The sequence below is a fragment of the Wolffia australiana genome, chromosome 14 (assembly GCF_029677425.1).
Source record: "Wolffia australiana isolate 7733 chromosome 14, ASM2967742v1".
NCBI classification, from domain to species: domain Eukaryota; kingdom Viridiplantae; phylum Streptophyta; class Magnoliopsida; order Alismatales; family Araceae; genus Wolffia; species Wolffia australiana.
In genome coordinates this window covers 13569432-13589301 of record NC_135848.1, presented here as the reverse complement: position 1 = coordinate 13589301, position 19870 = coordinate 13569432, and the positions used below count along the sequence as shown (strand labels likewise).

The window sequence follows — 19870 nt, the reverse complement described above, 5'->3', positions numbered from 1 at the left end:
CTTCCACAACCATGACATATATCTACATTGGTGTTATGTATAGTATCATTCAAATATTTATATGGATCAGTTAAGTGAATTATTTGACCAAAGAGCTCCCAATTATCGAAAATTAGTGTCTCCACACTCCTGTCTATAATATGTAATATATTCATCATATGAGAAAATTTTGATGGGCCATGTATCCTTCAATTACAAATAATATGATGCCCTTTTTGATTATTCTTCAATTATGAATATTTGGATGATATATTTAAACTTGTGATCAAATCATTATGATCTCATTATAATTCAATTAGTCATCGCATGTATCCATGGATTTCATTTATAAGGATCACTTGTGCATTATAATTATTATAGAAATAAATAATGAACATCACATGAAGTGTGTGATTAGCTTTCAAGCCACATATATTTCAAACAAATTAACAGTTGTGAAACTTGACCTATGTGAACCTCTTTGATAGGTTCAAACTAGGAACCGTAAAACAATATCTGTTACATCACTCACCACGGTGACAGACCCATGGAAAATGATGTAAAGTGACGGGTGATAATTTTTTGTCCCATGACAGGGACAGTGAAGGTGACGGTGAAGGTGACAGTGACGGTGATGCAATATCCATGACGGGTGACGTGGCGATGATGGAGGGTCTCGGATTGATGATGTGATGGGACGGAGGTCACGAATGACGATGGTGACGGCTTTTTAAAAGCATTTAAAAAGGGTATTATGGGGATAAAATGTGCAGGGATAGATAGATAGAATGAAAGAGAAAAATGTGGTCTTCACCTTAGTCGTGCATAGGAGACCTGATGAACTTTGCCCTTGACGAGTGACGAGTCTCTGTTTCTGGGACGAGTGACGAGTGACGGACACATACATGATATCTCTTAAACAAACTATGTTTTTTCCTTTCCAATATTTATTTTCTTCACATGCGGCGGTGATGCCATCTGGTGACAGTAGGATGATGGGACGATGGTTGTGATGATGTATGATGGGAATGTGACTAATATTTTCAAAATCCTCGGACATGTGATGGGACGGGGACGTGACAAGTAGTTCATCACATCCCCGTCTGTCACAACCTGTCATCCGTCCTGTCACGTACGGGCTGTCACGACCTGGACGTACCATTCCCTAGCTCACCTATAGCTTCTTCAAGGTCAACTCGATCCCCTTTTTATCTTCCCTTCTATATTATTTCAATGTATACCAAAAAAAATTATTCCATATTCTGCTTCTCTGCTTCTCCTACAAATTTCTCCAATGCCTCCTCTGAATTTCCATTTTGTTTCTCGAAAGAAATCATCTTATCCATCTCCACTCTAATATCCTTTTTTAACTCAACCCTTATAACAAAACTCAATTCACACAATAATACACCAAAATTGTTTCCAAATAATTAAGTTAAATAATTTTAAATTCAAAATGACATTTTGAAACTATTTATAAAATATATTGAAGATTTTAAAACATGTAAAATTAATTGCATAAAATGTAAAATTTGTCGTCGTCGCTTTTGAACTAATGTTTTGGAGACCATGGAGAAGGGAGATTTGAAATTAGGGCTCAAATGGTACATATGGACTCAAAAATCTGAAAGATATACTTGTAAATTATAAAGAGTCAAAAAGTCGTATGTCATTATCATGAGTAGACAATAAGAAAGAATAATCCTTTTTTTTTCAGATTTTTACATTTATTACATTGCCATAAGCTCAATACACCTCTCAGGTGTTAACAGCTAAAACTAGCCTTTAGGCCAACAACCTCAGCTTTAAAACATCCTCAGTGCATGAGATATAACATAATACTAAAATGTATGAAGATTCAGGCTTAGCGCATTTTATGAAAATGTCCAAAGTGTTTTGATAAATATTCAAAGTCAACTCTCATTCAGTAGGTTTACATTAGTTCAAACATCTTAATGCATATAAGTAATTATGCATATGAAGATAACCTACTTTATATGGTTCAAAGTATGTAACTCACATATGCATTAGATGACTATCTTCGTCAATATAAAGATGCCTTACACCTGAATCATGTTCATATATCTCACACTTGTGTAAGTGGTACTTAGTCATGAGACACCAAATATATCTTGTGGATGGACAGTTGTGTTTTTACTATCACCAACCTGTCTCTAATTAGGTGATTTCAAACTATCCTAGCACAGATGCATCAACAAGTCCATGAAGGTGATTGTGTGGTCAAGATGGAATCATCTATCGTTTGTTAGTAGAGGAGATTAACTCAAGGAAGATGAAGCAGTGAAACCCTAGCAATGGTAATGGAAATATTGGACAAGTTGTTTCTCTACTGATTTCTCTAAGCATCAATACTAACTAGATATATTGATTAGGGTTTGACAATTACCCATACCCTAAGTCATTCAGGAGTCTTGAGTAGATGAGAGATTATATATACATAATAACCCATGACAATAAAGGTTTCATGAGAGAGCTGACATACTCCTTTGTATCTTCTAGGGCACAAGGTGTAGCTTCGCACCCCATAGACCAGCAACTCAACCAAAGAATTGGGTTAAATCAATCAGTGATTAATTAATCTATATGTGATATAGTTAATTAATCCAGCCATCCAAAGAACAGTTATTCGGCCATTGAAGTTATTAAATAGAGTGAGTGGTTCTAAGAGGTCACACGCACAAGGTTTTTGGATGTTGATGGATACACTCAAAGTTTGGGGATTTGTATTAATTGTTCCCAAGGACAGTAGCTTTTATGAAATTCTCCCCATATAATATAAATAGAGGGAGCACCCCCATATAATATACATACATAATAGCTTTTATACCCATGAGAAGTAGTTTAGTGCACCCATCTTTCTTCTCTTCCTCTTCCTTGAGTGTTGCTTCTAGTGGGGATTGGATGAAAACTGATTTCTAGCAGCATAGTTTGTGAAAATAAAAGGATAGCCAGTGCATGAAAATTGTTTGGATACGTATAGAGGTCAGACATCTTAATGGCTTAAAGATACTCACTTGGGGAACCGAGATATGGCAGATTCATTTTTTGTTTTTCTATATTCTTGGTGTCCAGATTCATATTTTATTTGACATTTTGCTGCCCAATCAACTTTGGATTTTGTCAATCAAAGCCCTAAAATTTTCCAACATGTTCATCAGTGTACTATATCTTGTCTTAATTTTCATAGTCATCACATGTACTAAATGACTTCATTAGAAGCAGCACATAGAAATTATAACAAATACCGGTTTATTTTATTCAATATGAAGAAGAAATGGAAGTGTTATTGGCTGATTATGGGCTACATAATATCTTTATGGTGGAGGGGATCCCCAACATATGATACTATGATGTCTATTGGGTGATGATTGAGGGGTCAAATGATGATGCAGAGAAAAGGCACATGAGAATCAGATTAAAAGCGGCATAGTGGCATGGAAAGTGTGTGGAGAGTTTGTAGTCAATCATTTGTGGACGATCAAGAGCCACTCACAATGTGTGTTGCCACTACTCAATGACGCACGCAAGTGGCGCTCACAAGGCTGCAAGTGCATGGGGATAGGGTGTGTAGGGATTGCATCGATAGTTATAAAGAGACCAATTCTTTTGCTTAGGTTTTCAGCTTCTACACTCTTCATGTAGGAAAAAAGATTGGCTACAACTCATTATAGGGTGGACCAGAATATTTGATTTTAAATGGATTAGACAGTTCTGTCCCTACCAAAGCGACTAGACCTGCTTATGGATTTCACAAACCAGAATAGCAAAGAGAAAGGGATAACATAATCTTTTACTAAAAAAAGGAACCATCTTTTAAAACAAAATCATCTAATTTGGAATCAGATACTTTCTCTAAGGTTTTGATGACATGAGATAACGCAAGAGATGTAGGATAGGCCTCCTTTACTTTCTCAAATAGATCCTACATAACTACCTTACACTCATATCAATCAGCACCCTGAACCTACAGCGAAATGCTTAAGGACATTAGTGTAGAATTAACTATTCCTTGCTTATGTTTAAGTACGTTGGTGTATTATTGAATCTATTAAACCCAAAGTCCATTTTTAGCTTTTAAGTTTTGCTGAGAGTAAATATATTTTAAAAATTGAATAATGAATATTATGTAAAAATTCAAGTATTGTATAAAATCATTGTCAAAATGGAATACTTGAGTTTAGTTCATTTGATTTCACAGTAAAGTAAGCAATGGGATCATATTCTTGTTGAATAATCCCCAATGCCATGTTCAGATGCATCTAAGGACACCTTGAAGACATTATGGAAATCAAGAAGTCAAAGGGTGGTTAAGTGATACAACATGATTTTGTATCTAAGAAATATTGGCAAAGGAATCAAAGATTATCAATATTACTACCCAAAATGCAGTTTCGAATAGTTGGAGAACGTCACAGAAAGAACTAGCAGAACGAAATCAGGATGGCTCCACCCGCTCCGTGAGCTCCTTCCTCGAGATCGTCAGCTCCTCTCCCGAGGTCGTCAAGCTCCCCTCCCGATCAGTAGGCTGAGTCCCGCTGCTCCAGCCTTCTCGTTGGTGTAACCGCCCAGCCTCGATTTCAAAAAAACAAGAATGTCATACCTGCCACTTTTACCGCTTATTTATAGCAGATTTTTCTCTCTCTTCCATTGCTTGGCCAGTGTGATAGGTCAACAGTCCGTTGACTCGCTTTATGCTTATATCTTCTTCTGTATTTCCTTCCAAAGAACCTATCAATACTCTCCCCTTGTAAATCCAGTTTGTCCTCGAGCTAGAAGTCTGGGAATGTTTTACAAAAATGATGTACTTGTTCCCATGAGGCTTCGGATGTCGGAAGATTAGTCCATTTCATGAGGACTTCAACTTCATAAGGCGTGCGCCAAAATTTGAGAATGTCTTCTGGATAAACCTGCCATTCATATTTATAATTTACAAAAGAGGGTAGAGGTTGGATGTTCTGGAAATTTTCTCGCAGTTCCTTCTTAAGCAAGGATGCATGGAAAACCGGATGAAGACTAGTAGTAGGTGGTAGGTCTAACTTATAAGCTACTGGCCCTATCCTTTGTAGAATCTTGTAGGGACCAAAAAAATTTTGGCCAAGCTTTTCACATGTTCTTTTTGCCAGTGATTTCATCCTATATGGTCTTAATCTTAAGTAGACCATATCGCCCTCCTCAAATTCTTCATCTCCCATGTGCTTATCTTCTTGACTTTTCATTTGAGATTGGGCTTTTGCCAAATGGTGTTTTAAGGTGACCAGAGTTTGATCCCTCTCATATAGAATTTTATCAATATAATCAGATGGAGAAGGGGTGGACCCATAACGTATTAGTGAGTGAGGATCTTTTCCATATACTGCTTTGAACAGCATTATCTTGGTGGCAGTGTGATATGAAGTATTGTAATTCTACTCAGCCCAATGTAACCAATTCTTCAATTTTTGTGTTCTCTGAAGAGAAGCATATTAAATAACACTATAGACCCTTGTTGGTCACTTCAGTTTGGCCATCTGTTTCTGGGTGGTAGAATGAACTGTATTTGTGGTTAGTACCTTGTAGTCGATGCAAATATTTCCAAAATTGGCTAATAAAAATACTGCCCCGGTCATAAATAATTGAATTAGGGACACCATGCAACCTGATAATTTCTTTGGCGAATATATCTGCGACAGTGACCGCCGTGAAAGGATGCTTAACAGCAATGTAATGACTGTATTTACTAAGACGATTAATTACTACCATGATGGAATCAAATCCCTCTGATTTTGGTAACCCTTCAATCAAGTCCATAGCAATGCCTTCCCATACCTGGTTGGGGATAGGTAAAGGTTGGAGTAACCCTGATGGTGATAGTGTTGAAGATTTGCGCTATTGGCATATTGGGCACTGATTCACATATGATTTGATGGTTTTTCTCATTCTTGGCCATTAAATTTGATGTAAAATTCTTTTAAATGTTTGATGAAATCACCCATGGCCCCCAAAAGTGGAACTATGAAATTCTTGCAATATCTTTGGAATTAAGGAGGAATCTGATGGTATGATGATTTTTCCACTGTGGCGTAAAAGACCTTGACAAAAAGAATACTCAGGCAATATTTCACTACCTGATTCAATTTGCTTCGATATCTTTCCAAGCTTTTGGTTATCTCTGATTTCTTGTGAGAGCTTCAACTTGTCCAGCTAATGTGTCATTGAAATGGAGTTACACTCCCCTGTCATAGTTTATGGAGATGTCGACAAGGCACTGGTAACTATGTTTTTTTTCCTGCCTTATATTGTATAATGAAATCATACCCCAGAAGTTTTGATATCCAACGATGGTATTGAATGGGCACTTCTTTTTGGTCAGGAAGGAATCTGTGTAAATTGTGAACTGGTTGAACATCAGATAATGTTTCCATTACCGAACTGCCCAAACCATCGCCATCAGCTCTCTCTCATAAGCCGATTTGAATCTGGAATAAGACGAAAAAACTTTGCTACAGTAAGCCACTGGATGATTTTCCTGTAACAGGACTGCACCCACAGCTATATCTGACACGTCAGTTTCAATAACGAAAGGTACAGAGAAATTTGGAAACCTTAATACGGGTGTTTCAGACATTGCCCGTTTTAACTTGATAAATTATTTGTTGGCTTCTTCGGTCAAGTTGAAAGAGTTTTTCTTAAAAAGAGTGGTCAATGGTTTGGAAATGGCTGCATAATTGGATATAAATCTTCTATACTATCCCGTTAGCCCCGAAAAATCCCTTAATTCTTTTACTTTAGAGGTATTTTCCATTGTTGTATAGCTTCAAACTTTGTAGGATCAGTGGAAACTCCTTGAGCAGAAATACCGTGTCCTAGAAATTCTATAGAATTACACCCAAAGTTGCATTTTGCTGGGTTGATATGCAGTTGATTTTGAGAGAGCAATTCAAATACCACCGCAAGAAGCTGTTCATGTTGTTGAAGGTCTTTGCAGTATATCAATATATCATCAAAGAATACCAAAATGAATTACGTCGGTGCTTGCCAAAAATTGAATTCATGAGGGATTGGAATGTAGCTGGTGTGTTAGTAAATCCAAACGGCATTGTTAAGAATTCAAAATGCCCATGGTGCGTCTTAAAAGCAGTTTTATAAATGTCATCGGGGAGCGTCCTTACTTGGTAGTATCCTGACTTTAGATGTATTTGGAGAAAATGATCATGCCATGCAGTTCTTCCAATAGCTCATGAACCAAGGGTATTGGAAATCTGTTCGGATCGTTAACTGATTGAGGGATCGATGATCGATATAAAATCTGAATCCCCCATCTTTCTTTTTGACCAACAGAGCTGGGATTGAGAAGCAACTATTTGAACTTTGAATAACCTTTAACTCCAATAGTTCTTGAATCATTTTTTCCATAATATTCTTGTGTATGAACGAATATCCGATGAATGAATATTCCAGAATATTGTTGAGTCTAAACCTTTAAGGGTTTAGACTCTGAAATATTCTGGAATATCTGATGGTCACAATCTCTTGGTGGTGGTAGAGCACTAGGATGCTCGAATACATGGGGATATTTATTTTTTATCCAGTGCAATGATCAAGTGATAAAGCATGTACATCATTGAGATGTATAACCGAGTGGTCCTTGCGATCATTGATTTGTTGCATAGACTCCTTCCATTCTTGGTGTGCTTGGTTGATCTCAAATTGAGAGAACCTGGTTGAGTTTAACTCTGGATCAGAAATATTAGTATGAATATGTCCCTTCCAGTATATTTTGATCATAAGATGATGGTAATGAAGACTAAGAGGGGGGTGAATTAGTCTACTTTTGTATTTATGTTATCTAATTCTCTTTTTAAGATTCCCTGTTTAATATTGTCTCTCAACCACTCTTCTCACCTTAACACAATATTTTACCCTGCTTGGGGGCACAAATGCCCTTAATGCAGCCGCGGGAGATTGTCTAGATCTCAGGACAGTCACAGGCTCAAAGGCCCAGTGAAAGTCCTATAAAAACCACAATTCACTATATGCGGGGTGAGCATCACTCTCGCCTTACAATTACACTTAAGTCAAGAATAGGAAAAACTAGAGATGCCTACTCCACACCACCACAGAGCTCCTAACGTCAACCCTCCTTGTCCTGACCCAAGCTAATCTTCTCAGCCTCGGTAACCACCTACCTGCAATAGAACAAAGACCTAGCTTCCCTAGTTGACCCTTGGTCAACACACTAACTTCCAATGTTCACCAATTTCAGTCCAAATATATTTCCTAACTAGATTTATCAAAAAACACTATACTATCAACTTGAGAGTATCAGAATCATAAGTCACTTAAAATCAAGTTCAGTTTGATATTATCTGATGTAATATCGATCAAATCTTGAATCTGAATAATCAATTTCAATCAAATCAGAATAGTAGAATGAAATCTGAAGGAAATTCAAATTCAATTCAACAATACAAGTCAAAGCTTCTAAGCTCAGTGTGATCAAACTAAATCAAATAACAATCTCAATTTAATTCAATTGTGTTAATCGTATTCGATCAGTTATGAATAATCAAAAGTAATTGAGAAAGTCAAAGTCAGGTCGATTTTACTGATTGATCAAATTTTGATCACAAAGTGATGAAAGCAACTAGATATATTGGATATGATCAGCTATGATTAAATCATTGATAACATCAACTATTATCAATTGAAATCAATCTTTAGAATTAAATGAGATCAATTTAGAGTAATAGATGTAATTGATTTCAATTTACTTTATGAGAGAAAAATAATGTTGGTTGATGCCAATCAAGGTTATGATTGATGTATTAATCAATTAATCAGATGTGATCAAATCAAAATTAGGTACACCAGATGAGATGAATTATTATCAAATCAATGACCAAACAAGTATGATCAATTTTCAATCAAATTTATGATTAAACTGGATTAACAAGTACAAATAAAATCAGTTGAAGAGTACTGTCACAACCAGATTAATGAAATTGATATGAAATGATTAAATTCAACTAATAGGTAATACCAAATCAAATTATGTGTTATGATCAAATTATATGAATGCACTGACTTGATGTAGGCAAGCAAATTCATTATGGATAAAATGAATGATTAATAACCAATCGATTATTACAAAGTCGATTTAACAAGGATGTATATCAGAAAAGATAACCGATCATTAAATCTGTATAATCAACTCAGTCGTCAAGATATTGAATCAAGAATTGTTGAATAAAATTAGGAAATCAATTTCTACTTTCAAATATAAGGTTTCTGGGTTAAAAATAGAAAAAATCAATTTCAGATTAGTGATCCACCAAAAATTCAAATACCCACTTCTGAATTTCAGATTAAAGAATAGGAAAATCTATTTGAATTGCCTAATTTCAGATTAGAATTAGAATTCAAGAGTCAAATTAGAATTGCCTAATTTCAGATTTCAGAATAGGAAAATCTATTTGAATATTCAATTTTGAACTAAAGATTGAAGAATCAAGAATTATAAAATGAGTGATGTCTAATCTGAATTACTAATATCAGAATTTCGATCCAAGATATAGATCACAAGTTGGAAGTATTATTATATTCTCAAGAAGATTATCAGGATTGAATAAAAAAATCAAGAGCACTTAGTATAAAAAGATCTCACCAGTTTTTATGAATGCAGATTCCCAAGTATGAATGTTGCATCAAACCACCACCAAAGCCCCAATTTCTTGAAGCTTGAAACCCTCCAGAAAGAACAGATCTCAGATCTCAAGGTGAGCACAAACTTTTGGAGAGAGAGTGGGCGCCCAAAAAGTGAGCACGTTTTCCAAAAAAGATGCTTTTATAGTCACTTTACCCTAATGGGCCGAAAAAGGTATTATATATATAATTATTTCTCTTATATCAAAAAGATAAAGTACGAGGAATGGTTAAAGGCCCTCCTTTTAAAAGCAAACTTTTGAGAGGTCTTGGGTTCAAAACCCAAACAAACCTACATATATATTTAATATTTTTAAGCCAATTTTACATTGATAAAATATTATTATTTATAAAATCAAATACTATTATTCTTTTATTTACTCTAATAACCTGCATCAAGAAGGATTAATTACTCATTAAATTCAAAATGTTGATAAATCATTAAAAATAAACTTACCTGATAAAGGTTTTATTCTCATGAAGATCCAACAGGTAATTGCAATGAAACCGTCTCAAGGACTTCAACCAAAGAACTCCTAAGATCATATCGCAATTGCCCGGTGGGAAGGGAATAAAATTCTGCTCGAATGTGAGACCTTGGAAAGATATAGGGAGATTAAGACAAATCCCTTTGGTTTGTCTGCAAAATCTGTCTGCCAAAGAAATGCTGAATTTATGGTAGGGATGAATTTGAATACTGAGTGCCGGGATCACCTTGGGGCTAATGAAATTGTAAGTGCCACCCCCCCATCAATAAGAATTTTTATTTGATGACCAAAAAGAATTCCCCATGATCTGAAAGTCCCATGCATGGTGTTGGTACTTGGTCTAGTCTCTTGGAGGGACATGAGCTCTCCGCCATTAAGAGGACCTTCTTCCAGCTGCATTAAGTTTTCTTCGGTAATTGGCTGATCTTCCTTGTCGCTATCTTCTTCATGCATGTGTATACTCAGCTTCTTATGGCAATGGTGACCCCGAGTATATCTTTCATTGCAGTTAAAACATAATCATTTTTCTTTTCTTTGCATAAACTCTTCTGGTGATAATCTTGTAACCTTCTTATTGTTGACTCTTTGGAAGATATCATTCTTGATTGGAGTCTGAGCTGTCCTGGATATTTGGGTTGAATACTGGCTTTCTCTTTGACTTGAACAATTTGTTCTTGGTTGGCTATTGCCGAAGGTCTTCAGAGAGATGGTACTAATTAGATCTGCTCGGTCCTGTTCCTCTAGGATAGCTAAATTGCTTTATGCTTCTATTGAATATTCCATAATTTCTTGAATTCCATATGGTCCGTACTTTTTTAGCTTCACTCTGACCTCTGGTTTCAATCCTCTGAGATAAGCAAGATTCTTGAACATCCGTTGGTATGTGAGATAGGAAAGCAGCCAAATCCTCAAATTCTGATCTATACTCAGATACAGTTCCTATCTGTTTGAGATTCATTAGCTGAGTAAATAGGGACATTGTAGAAAAGTTATACCTCTTTTCCAAATGCTGGTGGAATACCAGCCACTGATCAAATCCAAAGTTTTCCTCTGTGTATATGAACCAGCCTTGTGTTGGACCTTCCATGTGGAGAGAAACCAATTGTAGTTTCTCTTCGATTGTCAATCTGTTGATCTTAAAGAATCTCTCGACACAGTTCAAGCATATTTGAGCATTGGAGCCATTAAAGTAGGGTAAACCCCCTTTTTGAAAGAATACCTTGTGCTCTGTTTATGAATCTTGGTTCATTTGTACACGAGCATACCTCGTCGGTTCTCTTTGTATAGCTTTTGATGAAGATGTTGGATTGGCTTCTAACTTGGAGTTCATCGATTGGAGCTGCTGCATGGGCACGCACAGGTCTGAACTATGTATGGCATGGATCGAGTAGACATTAGCATGTAGGCACAGGGTGGGGGACCTGTGTCACACAACTAAGAGTGTGGGTGGTGGGCCACAAAGTCACGGAGGAGTGGGGTGTGGGACGCGCAAGTTCTGTAGGCACACCGCAAGGAATGCAGTGGCTGGCAGATGACTGTCAGTACATGTTGCGTCGTGTGGGTGCTGGAATCGCGCTATAAGGGCTGCACACGGTTGTCTTAGGAAGGCAAAGTGACAGCAATGATGCTTCAGTTTCTTGACGACAATTTCTTTACTCAAAATTAAATTATTAGAAGACTCAGGTTAAATCCAGAACTGATCTTTTTCTCCTTGGCCACAGTGATTACCAGCAGTCCCACATAGTTTCAGAAATATTTATTAGCCTATCAAGTTTTTTCATCTCGAGTATATTAGTTACTTCACAACAAAGCCATTGACAGGGGAGGAATTCAGACTAAGTTTATTTACGTTTTAGATTTCCTCAACAATGAGCACAACATTTCTCCCACGTGCACTGTATAACAAAATATTTCTTTCCCGATGCTTTTTTATTGATTTTGGTCCCACATACTAAAAGAATTTTGAAAGAAATAAGATACAAAGCTTACTTTCTCTGAATCCTCCAACGTACAACAAAATATTAGGCTCTTCTTACAACCACTAAAATTTAGTTTCCTTCACGGGGAAGACAGTTACGAGTTGATTGCAAACATGGGTTGGTGTCAACAATGATGATGCCAATTGGGCGATGATGACGAATTGTACTCATCCTCAACATCATTTCTTCAGGCCAAACATGGATAATGATGACGACGGCCAAATTAGTAGATGAAGATGACGAATTCGTCATTGTCTGTCAATCCCACTCACAAACTGTCACATACAAAAGAGCATCTCATGTTTTCTCATGCAGAATACATAACACAATCTACTGCCAATAAGAGATCAGTAGAGAGGAAAAATCTAAAGATTTTGGGTTTACAAACTTCTAAAATCGCACAACACTGACATTTAACATGTGGTAATCTCTACACAGCTACCACAAAGAGGGATGTGGCAAAGGTTGTGGAGCATTTGAGGAGCAACAGAGATCAGAAAATGAGAAACTTCAAGATACCTTAAAGTCCTTATCTCTCCAGTCTCTTGGCCCTTGATTATCTTCTTGCTCCTGGCATGCAAAAACAGAAAATAAGATGCGGAGATAGACAATCAGAGAATGAGGTAAGTAGCAGTGGTCCTTTCTCAAAGAGACATTCATGAAACTTTTTTTTTAGATCATAGAATAATTAAAAAAAATCAGCCTTCCTGTTCCAACGTTGCCTTAACCCATGGTACAGAAGACCAAAACTGTCATTCTTCCTCCCAAAGAGTCAGCTCTTTTGCTTCCATCCATCAAATATGCTAGTTGTTTGTGCTTGGCTCCAAGTTAAATAATTTCAAGAGTTTAAAACCTCACCTGAAGGGTTGACTCGATGATCTCCCGTAAAAGTTTTTACACCAACTCCCCCAATCTCTCTCTCTCACACACACACATTCTCTCTCTCTTTAAATACTTGCAGCGCTCCCATTAGGGGAACAGTCAAAAAAAGGTTCAAGAATTAGCAGGGATATCCCCTCGGAAGTGGTTCAGGTGCTGATCCAGGCTTGTAACCACTGTTAGACCTACTCTCTCTCTATCTCTCTCTCTTTAAATACTTGCAGCTCTCCCCTAAGGAAGACAGTCAAGAAAGCGTTCATTAACTTGGTGCGGCTCAGGCCCCAATCCAGTCCCGTAACCATGTTTAAATTTATTCTCTAACACAATCTTCCTCTCTCTACCTCAGATGACTCGAGGGCATGCAGAGAACTCACCTTAAATTAGAGCCCCTGCTAGAGGTATATCTTGATTATGACTGTCAGGCAATGTAACATTCTGAACCAATGGAATGGATGCGGTTTTGATGCAATCTGTAGAGCCCGAGGACTTGCAGAGAGAACTGAACTGCAGTCTCACGCATTCCCCAGTTTCAAGAATCTTGACGAGGTACCTGTAAATACAAAAAAATCTCATTTCAATGTCACACACTGAAGTTGAAAAAAAAAATGGAAAATGAAGCTCGGCCAGTGCAAATTACAACTGCCCTTGTGGCAGAGAGTACAAGTTCGAGATCGGATTCTTATCTCAATCTGAACTGGCATCCAAAGCTAAGAGGGAATGGCGGTGTGCAAGCGCCTTGTATTGCTTGGATTAGGTGACGAAGTCAGGGCTGATCTGATCGGCCCCAATTGAAAATTTCGATCGATAGTTATCTGATCGATCAGAATGTCCTCGTCAAAATCCAGTTCATCAATCAGACCCACGAGAGAGAGAGAGAGAAAGAGAGAGATCTTCTTTCTTTTATCATTGTTGTTTTGTGCTTCCAATCACTGAACTATCATCATATCACGATCTAATTCAACCAAACGATCTTTGACCGACCATTCATTGATTGTGATCTGACCAAAACTTGGATCGATCCTACACCCTTAGATTGTGATCTGATCATCTGTCGGTCTGATTGATCAGATAGAAATTTTGGATTGATCGCTGAGCTCTAACAGAGTAGGAATAAGAGAGCATACTTCTGTGACATTTTCAAGAATTTATAAACTAAAACACAGGCGAGGCAAAAAGAGTGTTTTACCAATGAAAACAGATTAATTACCAGCCATTTTGACACTGGGAAGTGATAACACCATCTTTACCAACGAGCCTATCAGGAGTTCTTCTGTTTCCCTGCGCCAGCAATTTGTGCCCTTTAATCATCCAGAGCTATAAATCATAAGTATTTTCTTGAATCCAAGTTCTTACCTTGATAACTACTCTATCATTGACAGCAAACAGGAACCCAACTCCCTTCATTTGTCTGACTGAATCCCTTTCTACTGTGAGCTCTCGATTTTCCTGACAAAAGAATAAATATCAAAACAACATGAAAAAAAGATTTTGAAAAAAGCAAAATCGAAAGGTACCTTGTTGAATCTATCTGGAGAACCGGTATTTTCTGCCAATTTTTCTCTTCTTCGTTTCCGGAAAGTAGAACCCTGAGGGAGCACCTGACCGTCCTTGTTCTTCAGAGCAGCGGCAGCAGCTCTTAGGGCTGAAGAATAATGTGATTTTAAGGGAGAACGCGATAAACAAAACCAAAAACTCCTATTTTTCTCAATAATTAACAGGTGCGTACCAAAATTAGGAATTAAGACGCTCGTTTTGATCTCAGAGTTGCATAATGGACACCTGGCCTGCAACGGGAATAAGCTCAGAAGTCTGCCGCAGCATTAAACAACAGTTTCCATCACACTTCCCAATTTGATCCACAAGGATTCATCCTCCGTCTCGGTCTAAATATAATTGAAATATTAAGCATAAACAACCCAATATTTGAGAAAAATGGGATTCTCTAGTACCATTTCCAGGACTTTCCTCAGCATTTCACCCCCAAAGGAATGCCCACAAGACACAGCAACTGCATCTTCAAGAAACGCCCCGCTATGTATATGTCCAAATTGAGGAAACCAAAATAATGAGCAAACCAGAATATTAAAGTATAAAATCAACGTCAAGCAAGACTAGAATTGAAATCAAACAAACAAGTCATTGATCGGGTGTAAAACCCCATAAAGAAAGAAGCTCACGATATTGAATCTGACAGCAAACTTCTCAGTGAAGGCTCCCCACCAAAATCTTGTTGCGCTACCTGCAATAAGTGGAATGAAAATAATTACAAGTGAGATCTCCTCATTATTCAACAAGACTACCTCATTTAAGATTACTTAAATTTAACTTTTTTCAGAGCACCATAAGTACGCACAAAATTCTCATGACGATTGCCAAATCTATTGTCCTCGGCTGACAAATCATCCATGAATTGGCTTGCAGTCATTGGTACAAAATTCTGAGGAATCACATGGCCAGCGGCTGAGAGGGGAGAACAGTCCAGAATTGCGTTGCTTCGAGGCATGAGTCTGAATGTCAGTGATGTCCTACAGGCCGCAAAAGACAGGAATGTGATTGTTTCCAAGAAAATTTTCTAATAGAACTTCAGGAAAATAAAAATGACGTTATAGAGAAAAAAGCAGCGAAAGTGGACTAATAGAAATTGAAAAACCTTCCACGGGGGTTGATGCTTGACCGGGAATTAATGAATGTTCTGTACGAGGCTGCAGGGCGCAAACCAGCTGTTACATGGCTGAGGGTTCTGCCAGTAATCAACAAGAGATCCCCTGGTCCTGAAGCTATGTCAGCAACGTACCAATGACCGTTTGAGTCACAAACCTAGTTGACAGAGAACTGAAAAGGTCATCCGAAACCCAACTAAAAAACGAGATTTGTAAGTATCTCTCCAAAAGCTTTACGGATTAACGCTCCCAAATTCATTATATGATAGTTAGAAGAGAAGAAAATATTATTGAAACAATTTCTACAAAAGATGGGGGAACTTGAAATCAAGCATTAGTAAATGTTTCTCCAGAGAGTTAGGGATTACAACTCCCAACTTCATAATTTGACAGCTTAAGAAGACTAAAATCATATTGATGCACTATCCAGCTAATAAGATCAAAGGACCTGAACCTCAGCATATAAAACGTGAATGTATGAATAGTTTTCACGAAAAATAGGGATTCTTACTCACAAATTTAAAATATAATGCTTTAAAGAGGGTAAAATTATACTGACGCATATGTAGAAAGGAAGATAAAGGCAACTGAAACCCAACATAAAAGAAGTAATTTGGGAAAATTTCGATTACTCCAACTTAAAATATCTAGAAAGAAGTTTGAGGCACCTGAAACCTAACATATACAAGTGATGTGCGAACATTTCTAGTAATAAATATGACAGACAAATCTAGGGATTTACACTCTCAAAGTAAAAAATCTGATTTTCTTATGAGGTTAGACAACGATCAAAGCACCTGCATTCCGGGACTATCAGAAGCTATCAGAGCCAGTAAACCCTTCTCAAATTCATTATTTCCCGCCTTTGGACGACCCATCGCATCTTTTCCTTCGCTTGATGAATTTTGATTGAATGTTGCGACCAATACAGAAGACGACACTTCATTTGATGGCAATGGAAAGTCGTCAAGCAGATCGTTGAAAACACTGGCCAGAAAATCAGTTTTAGCATGAAGGTCTCAGTTTCACGAAGTGTTATGAGAAAAGAATAACCACAGGCCAGAAAGTCTCAATTTCCCGAAATTGAGAATTTGTCTTTCCATAAAAGTCTCACTTTCCCGAATCGTGAGATGAGAAAAGAATAAACACTGGCCAGTGGTTTTATCAGCAAACTCTCAAAAAACTGTACGATGAGAAAAGAATAAACGCTGCGCAGAAATTTGGCTTTTTCATGAAAGCGCTAATTTCGAGAATCGTGTTACGATAAAAGAATCAGCACTGGCCAGAAAATCGGTTTCAACATAAAAGTCTCAATTCCAATAATTGGGCGCTTAGAAAAAAAGAATAAAAGATGGCCAGGCAATCAGTTTTAAGCATAAATTCTCAATTTCAACAATTATTGATAAGAAAAAAAGAATAAAAGATGGCCAGAAAATCGGTTATATCGTGAAAACCCTTGTTTCATAAATCGCGTAGTGAGAAAAGAATAAACAGTGGCCAGAATTTTGGTTTTTACAGAATTTTGGTTTTAACATGGTCTCAGTGTAAACCATAGTTTCATAAAAAAAATAAACATAGGCCAGATGATTGGTTTGCACATGAAATTCTCAGTCTAAAAAGTCGAGTTCTATTCAAAAAAAAAAAGTTTAAAGAATCGTGTTATGAGAGCTAATTACTGGCTACGTAGGCGAAGATTTCTTGCTATAGCACACAGAGCTGCACGAGCGGCTCCCCCCATGCACTTGAATGCCTCCCTCATACACGGAGGCGAAAGATCACCATCCTCAAGAGCCCTAGAATAACCAAAACATAAACAGTGAGAATATCGCAAAGCAACTATGCGTATCCACGATCAAAATCAATGGATAATTTTAAACTTATTTGCGCTGTTGTCTCCAATCTCAGACCAGGATTACCGACTTGAATCGGAAGACAAAGCAAAAAATCAGAAAGATGGAAAAAAAAATGCTCTTTTAAGTTTTCGGCAGAGATCCCAAAAAATGCTGGCGAAATTTCAAAAAAACAAGAAAACAGTCTAGCCATCAGATTCATCGAAAACATTCTAATCTTCAAAACCCTTGACAAAGCAACATTGGCCAAAAAAAACGTTCTTTTAAGTTAGTTTTCGGCAGAGATTTCAAAAAAATGCTGACGAAATTTCAAAAAATTGATATGAGCTGTTCTAACGAGGATACAAAAGGAACAAGAAACCAGGCTAGTCATCAGATTGATCGAAAACTGTCAATAGTTTTCAATAAAACAAAGCAATTGCATTATAATAAAATTTGAATCAAAACAGGCGACCAATATAAATCAAGCTAGGTTTTACAGAATCCCACCTTCCAGCACGGTACATGTAAACCCCACGGCCAGACTTCCTCAAAGACTCCGGCCCAGAATCAGCACCACCGCCATAGCTCGTGGCCTTGAAGAACATCCTAGTCGACTCGAGAGAACACCGCAAGATCGTCGAATCCTCAGGCCCGAGCTCGATCACCGCGGCATTATACCTCGTCAACGACCCAGAAAGCGTCTCCACAGCCCTCAAATAGGCATCTTTGGGGGCGCCCTCGTAGCCCAAGATGTCCAGAAGCCGTACTCTGGCGACGGGCAAGAAGGAGGAGTCGGGAACAGCCGACGCGGCCGGCTCTGCGCCCGCCGCGTGGCTGTTGTCGTTGGGATTGTAGGAGGGATGGGAGAGGAGGCCGAGAGAGAGGGAGGCGGAGAAGTGCGATCTACCGTCAGGGGGAGCTCGGAAACTCAAGGGCATGGCCATGGTCGCCGTCGGCTCCGCGCCGCGATGAGATGAAGATTGCATCGCGGGATTGATCATCAATCATGGAGCGCGAAGCTGGGATCTTTCGAAGGGGGAGGGCCGATTTTCGCCCGGGCGTCCGCCATTGCTGCCGCTTCCATTGTGGGTGGTGCTCTCTCTGGCAGCTCCAGTCCAACCCCCGATTTTGGGCGAGGAAAAGGGGTTTTGTGGGACCCTGATTTCTCCATTTTTTTATTTAGTTTGGCGATTTTGTCTCTTGTTTGCTTATATGAGGTTGTTTCTGTAAAAATCCCGTCATCCTAGACTATTTTTCTTGGTAAGAAACACCGAGTCCTATAGTGCAAGGACGCGGACGGGACGGTTTTCTCGTTCCAGTACGAAAAAAAATCGTCCCATTCGCAAGGATGGACGAAAATCGGGACGGAAATTCCTCCCAAGACCTCAGGACAGGACGGTTTTCGTCCACTCGGACGAAAAAACCATCTCGTCCGGAGGTCGCCAATAAAAAAACCGTCCCGTCTGCGTCCCTGCACTGAGTCCGGATAAAAAAACCATCTCGTCTGCATCCCTGCACTGATTCCAGATGTCGGACAGGACAATCTTCGTCTCATCCCGTCCGGAGGTAGCGGATAAAAAAATCATCCCGTCTGCGTCCCTGCACTGATTCTGGATGTCGGACGGGACGATCTTCGTCTCATCCCGTCCGGAGGTCGCGGATAAAGAAACTGTCCCGTCTGCGTCCCTGCACTAATTCCAGATGTCAGATGGGACGATCTTCGTCTCATCCCGTCCGGAGGTCGCGGATAAAAAAACCATCCCGTCTGCGTCCCTGCACTAATTCTGGATGTCGGGCAGGACGATCTTCGTCCCATCCTGTCCATCGTCCACGTCCTGGACGATCCGGAACTATAAACACGGTGCCGGGTATGACTGATCTTATGGTTTGGGGTCGTGCTCATGCTCGTAGACTGATCTAGCCATACCTTGGGGAATAATGTCCGGCCGTCCATAGCCAGTCTTCGGATGTTGATGTTGGGACGAAAGTCATACCGGATTCCCAGATGTGGAATGACGAAGTTGGATATCGATTGCTATAGTGTATGATGTTCAAGACCATTATTAGTTCCAATATTCGTCTCTAGCGTTATCTCAGGGGTTGGATGATGACATCTGATATCAATGCAAGGTACGACCAATCATATGGTTTGGGGTCATGCTCGTAGACTGATCCGGCCATATCTTGGGATAATGTTTGCCATTCCTGAGTCGATTCTTCGATGTCGATATTAGTATGAGTGTTGTCCTGGATATTCAGATATTAGATGACAATGCTGGATATCGGTTGGTACGGTGTTGATGTTCCATATTGTTATTCGTCCCAATATCGGTTTTTGACTTCACCTCAAG

General features: G+C 38.6%; 1 protein-coding gene and 1 long non-coding RNA gene across 4 annotated transcripts; both read right to left on the bottom strand.

The window, feature by feature from the left end:
* Positions 1-4343: 4343 nt before the first annotated feature.
* Positions 4344-9784, bottom strand: LOC144712410 (uncharacterized). The gene is made up of 2 exons (XR_013583789.1): positions 9644-9784; positions 4344-4570 (listed from the first exon to the last, which is right to left on the bottom strand). It is a non-coding gene; the product is annotated as an uncharacterized LOC144712410 (long non-coding RNA).
* Positions 9785-12129: 2345 nt separating this feature from the next.
* On the bottom strand, positions 12130-18651 carry LOC144711855 (RING/U-box superfamily protein). Of its 3 annotated transcripts, XR_013583669.1 has the most exons (14): positions 18027-18651; positions 17364-17480; positions 16485-16674; positions 15678-15844; positions 15381-15552; positions 15205-15266; positions 14977-15070; positions 14754-14811; positions 14542-14669; positions 14381-14473; positions 14235-14305; positions 13402-13577; positions 12668-12718; positions 12130-12423 (listed from the first exon to the last, which is right to left on the bottom strand). XR_013583669.1 is itself a non-coding variant. In XM_078585954.1 (13 exons), exons 1-12 carry the CDS (start codon positions 18518-18520, stop codon positions 13403-13405), a joined length of 1821 nt encoding a protein of 606 aa, XP_078442080.1. In that variant the 5' UTR covers positions 18521-18651; the 3' UTR covers positions 12470-12718; position 13402. The 3 variants fall into 3 exon arrangements, 2 of the variants coding, with proteins under 2 accessions (XP_078442080.1, XP_078442081.1); XM_078585954.1 differs by lacking the exon at positions 12130-12423 and having other exon boundaries at positions 12470-12718; XM_078585955.1 differs by lacking the exon at positions 12130-12423 and having other exon boundaries at positions 12470-12718; positions 14977-15058.
* Between the last annotated feature and the right edge of the window lie 1219 nt (positions 18652-19870).

Coding starts and splice junctions, on each gene's coding strand:
- LOC144711855 (XM_078585954.1), bottom strand. CDS start 18,520: ATGATCAATCCCGCGATGCAATCTTCATCTCATCGCGGCGCGGAGCCG. Junction 14,812..14,976: donor TGAGGAAAGTCCTGGAAATG/GTACTAGAGAAT, acceptor TTCCCGTTGCAG/GCCAGGTGTCCATTATGCAA. Junction 14,306..14,380: donor ATGATAGAGTAGTTATCAAG/GTAAGAACTTGG, acceptor TTGCTGGCGCAG/GGAAACAGAAGAACTCCTGA.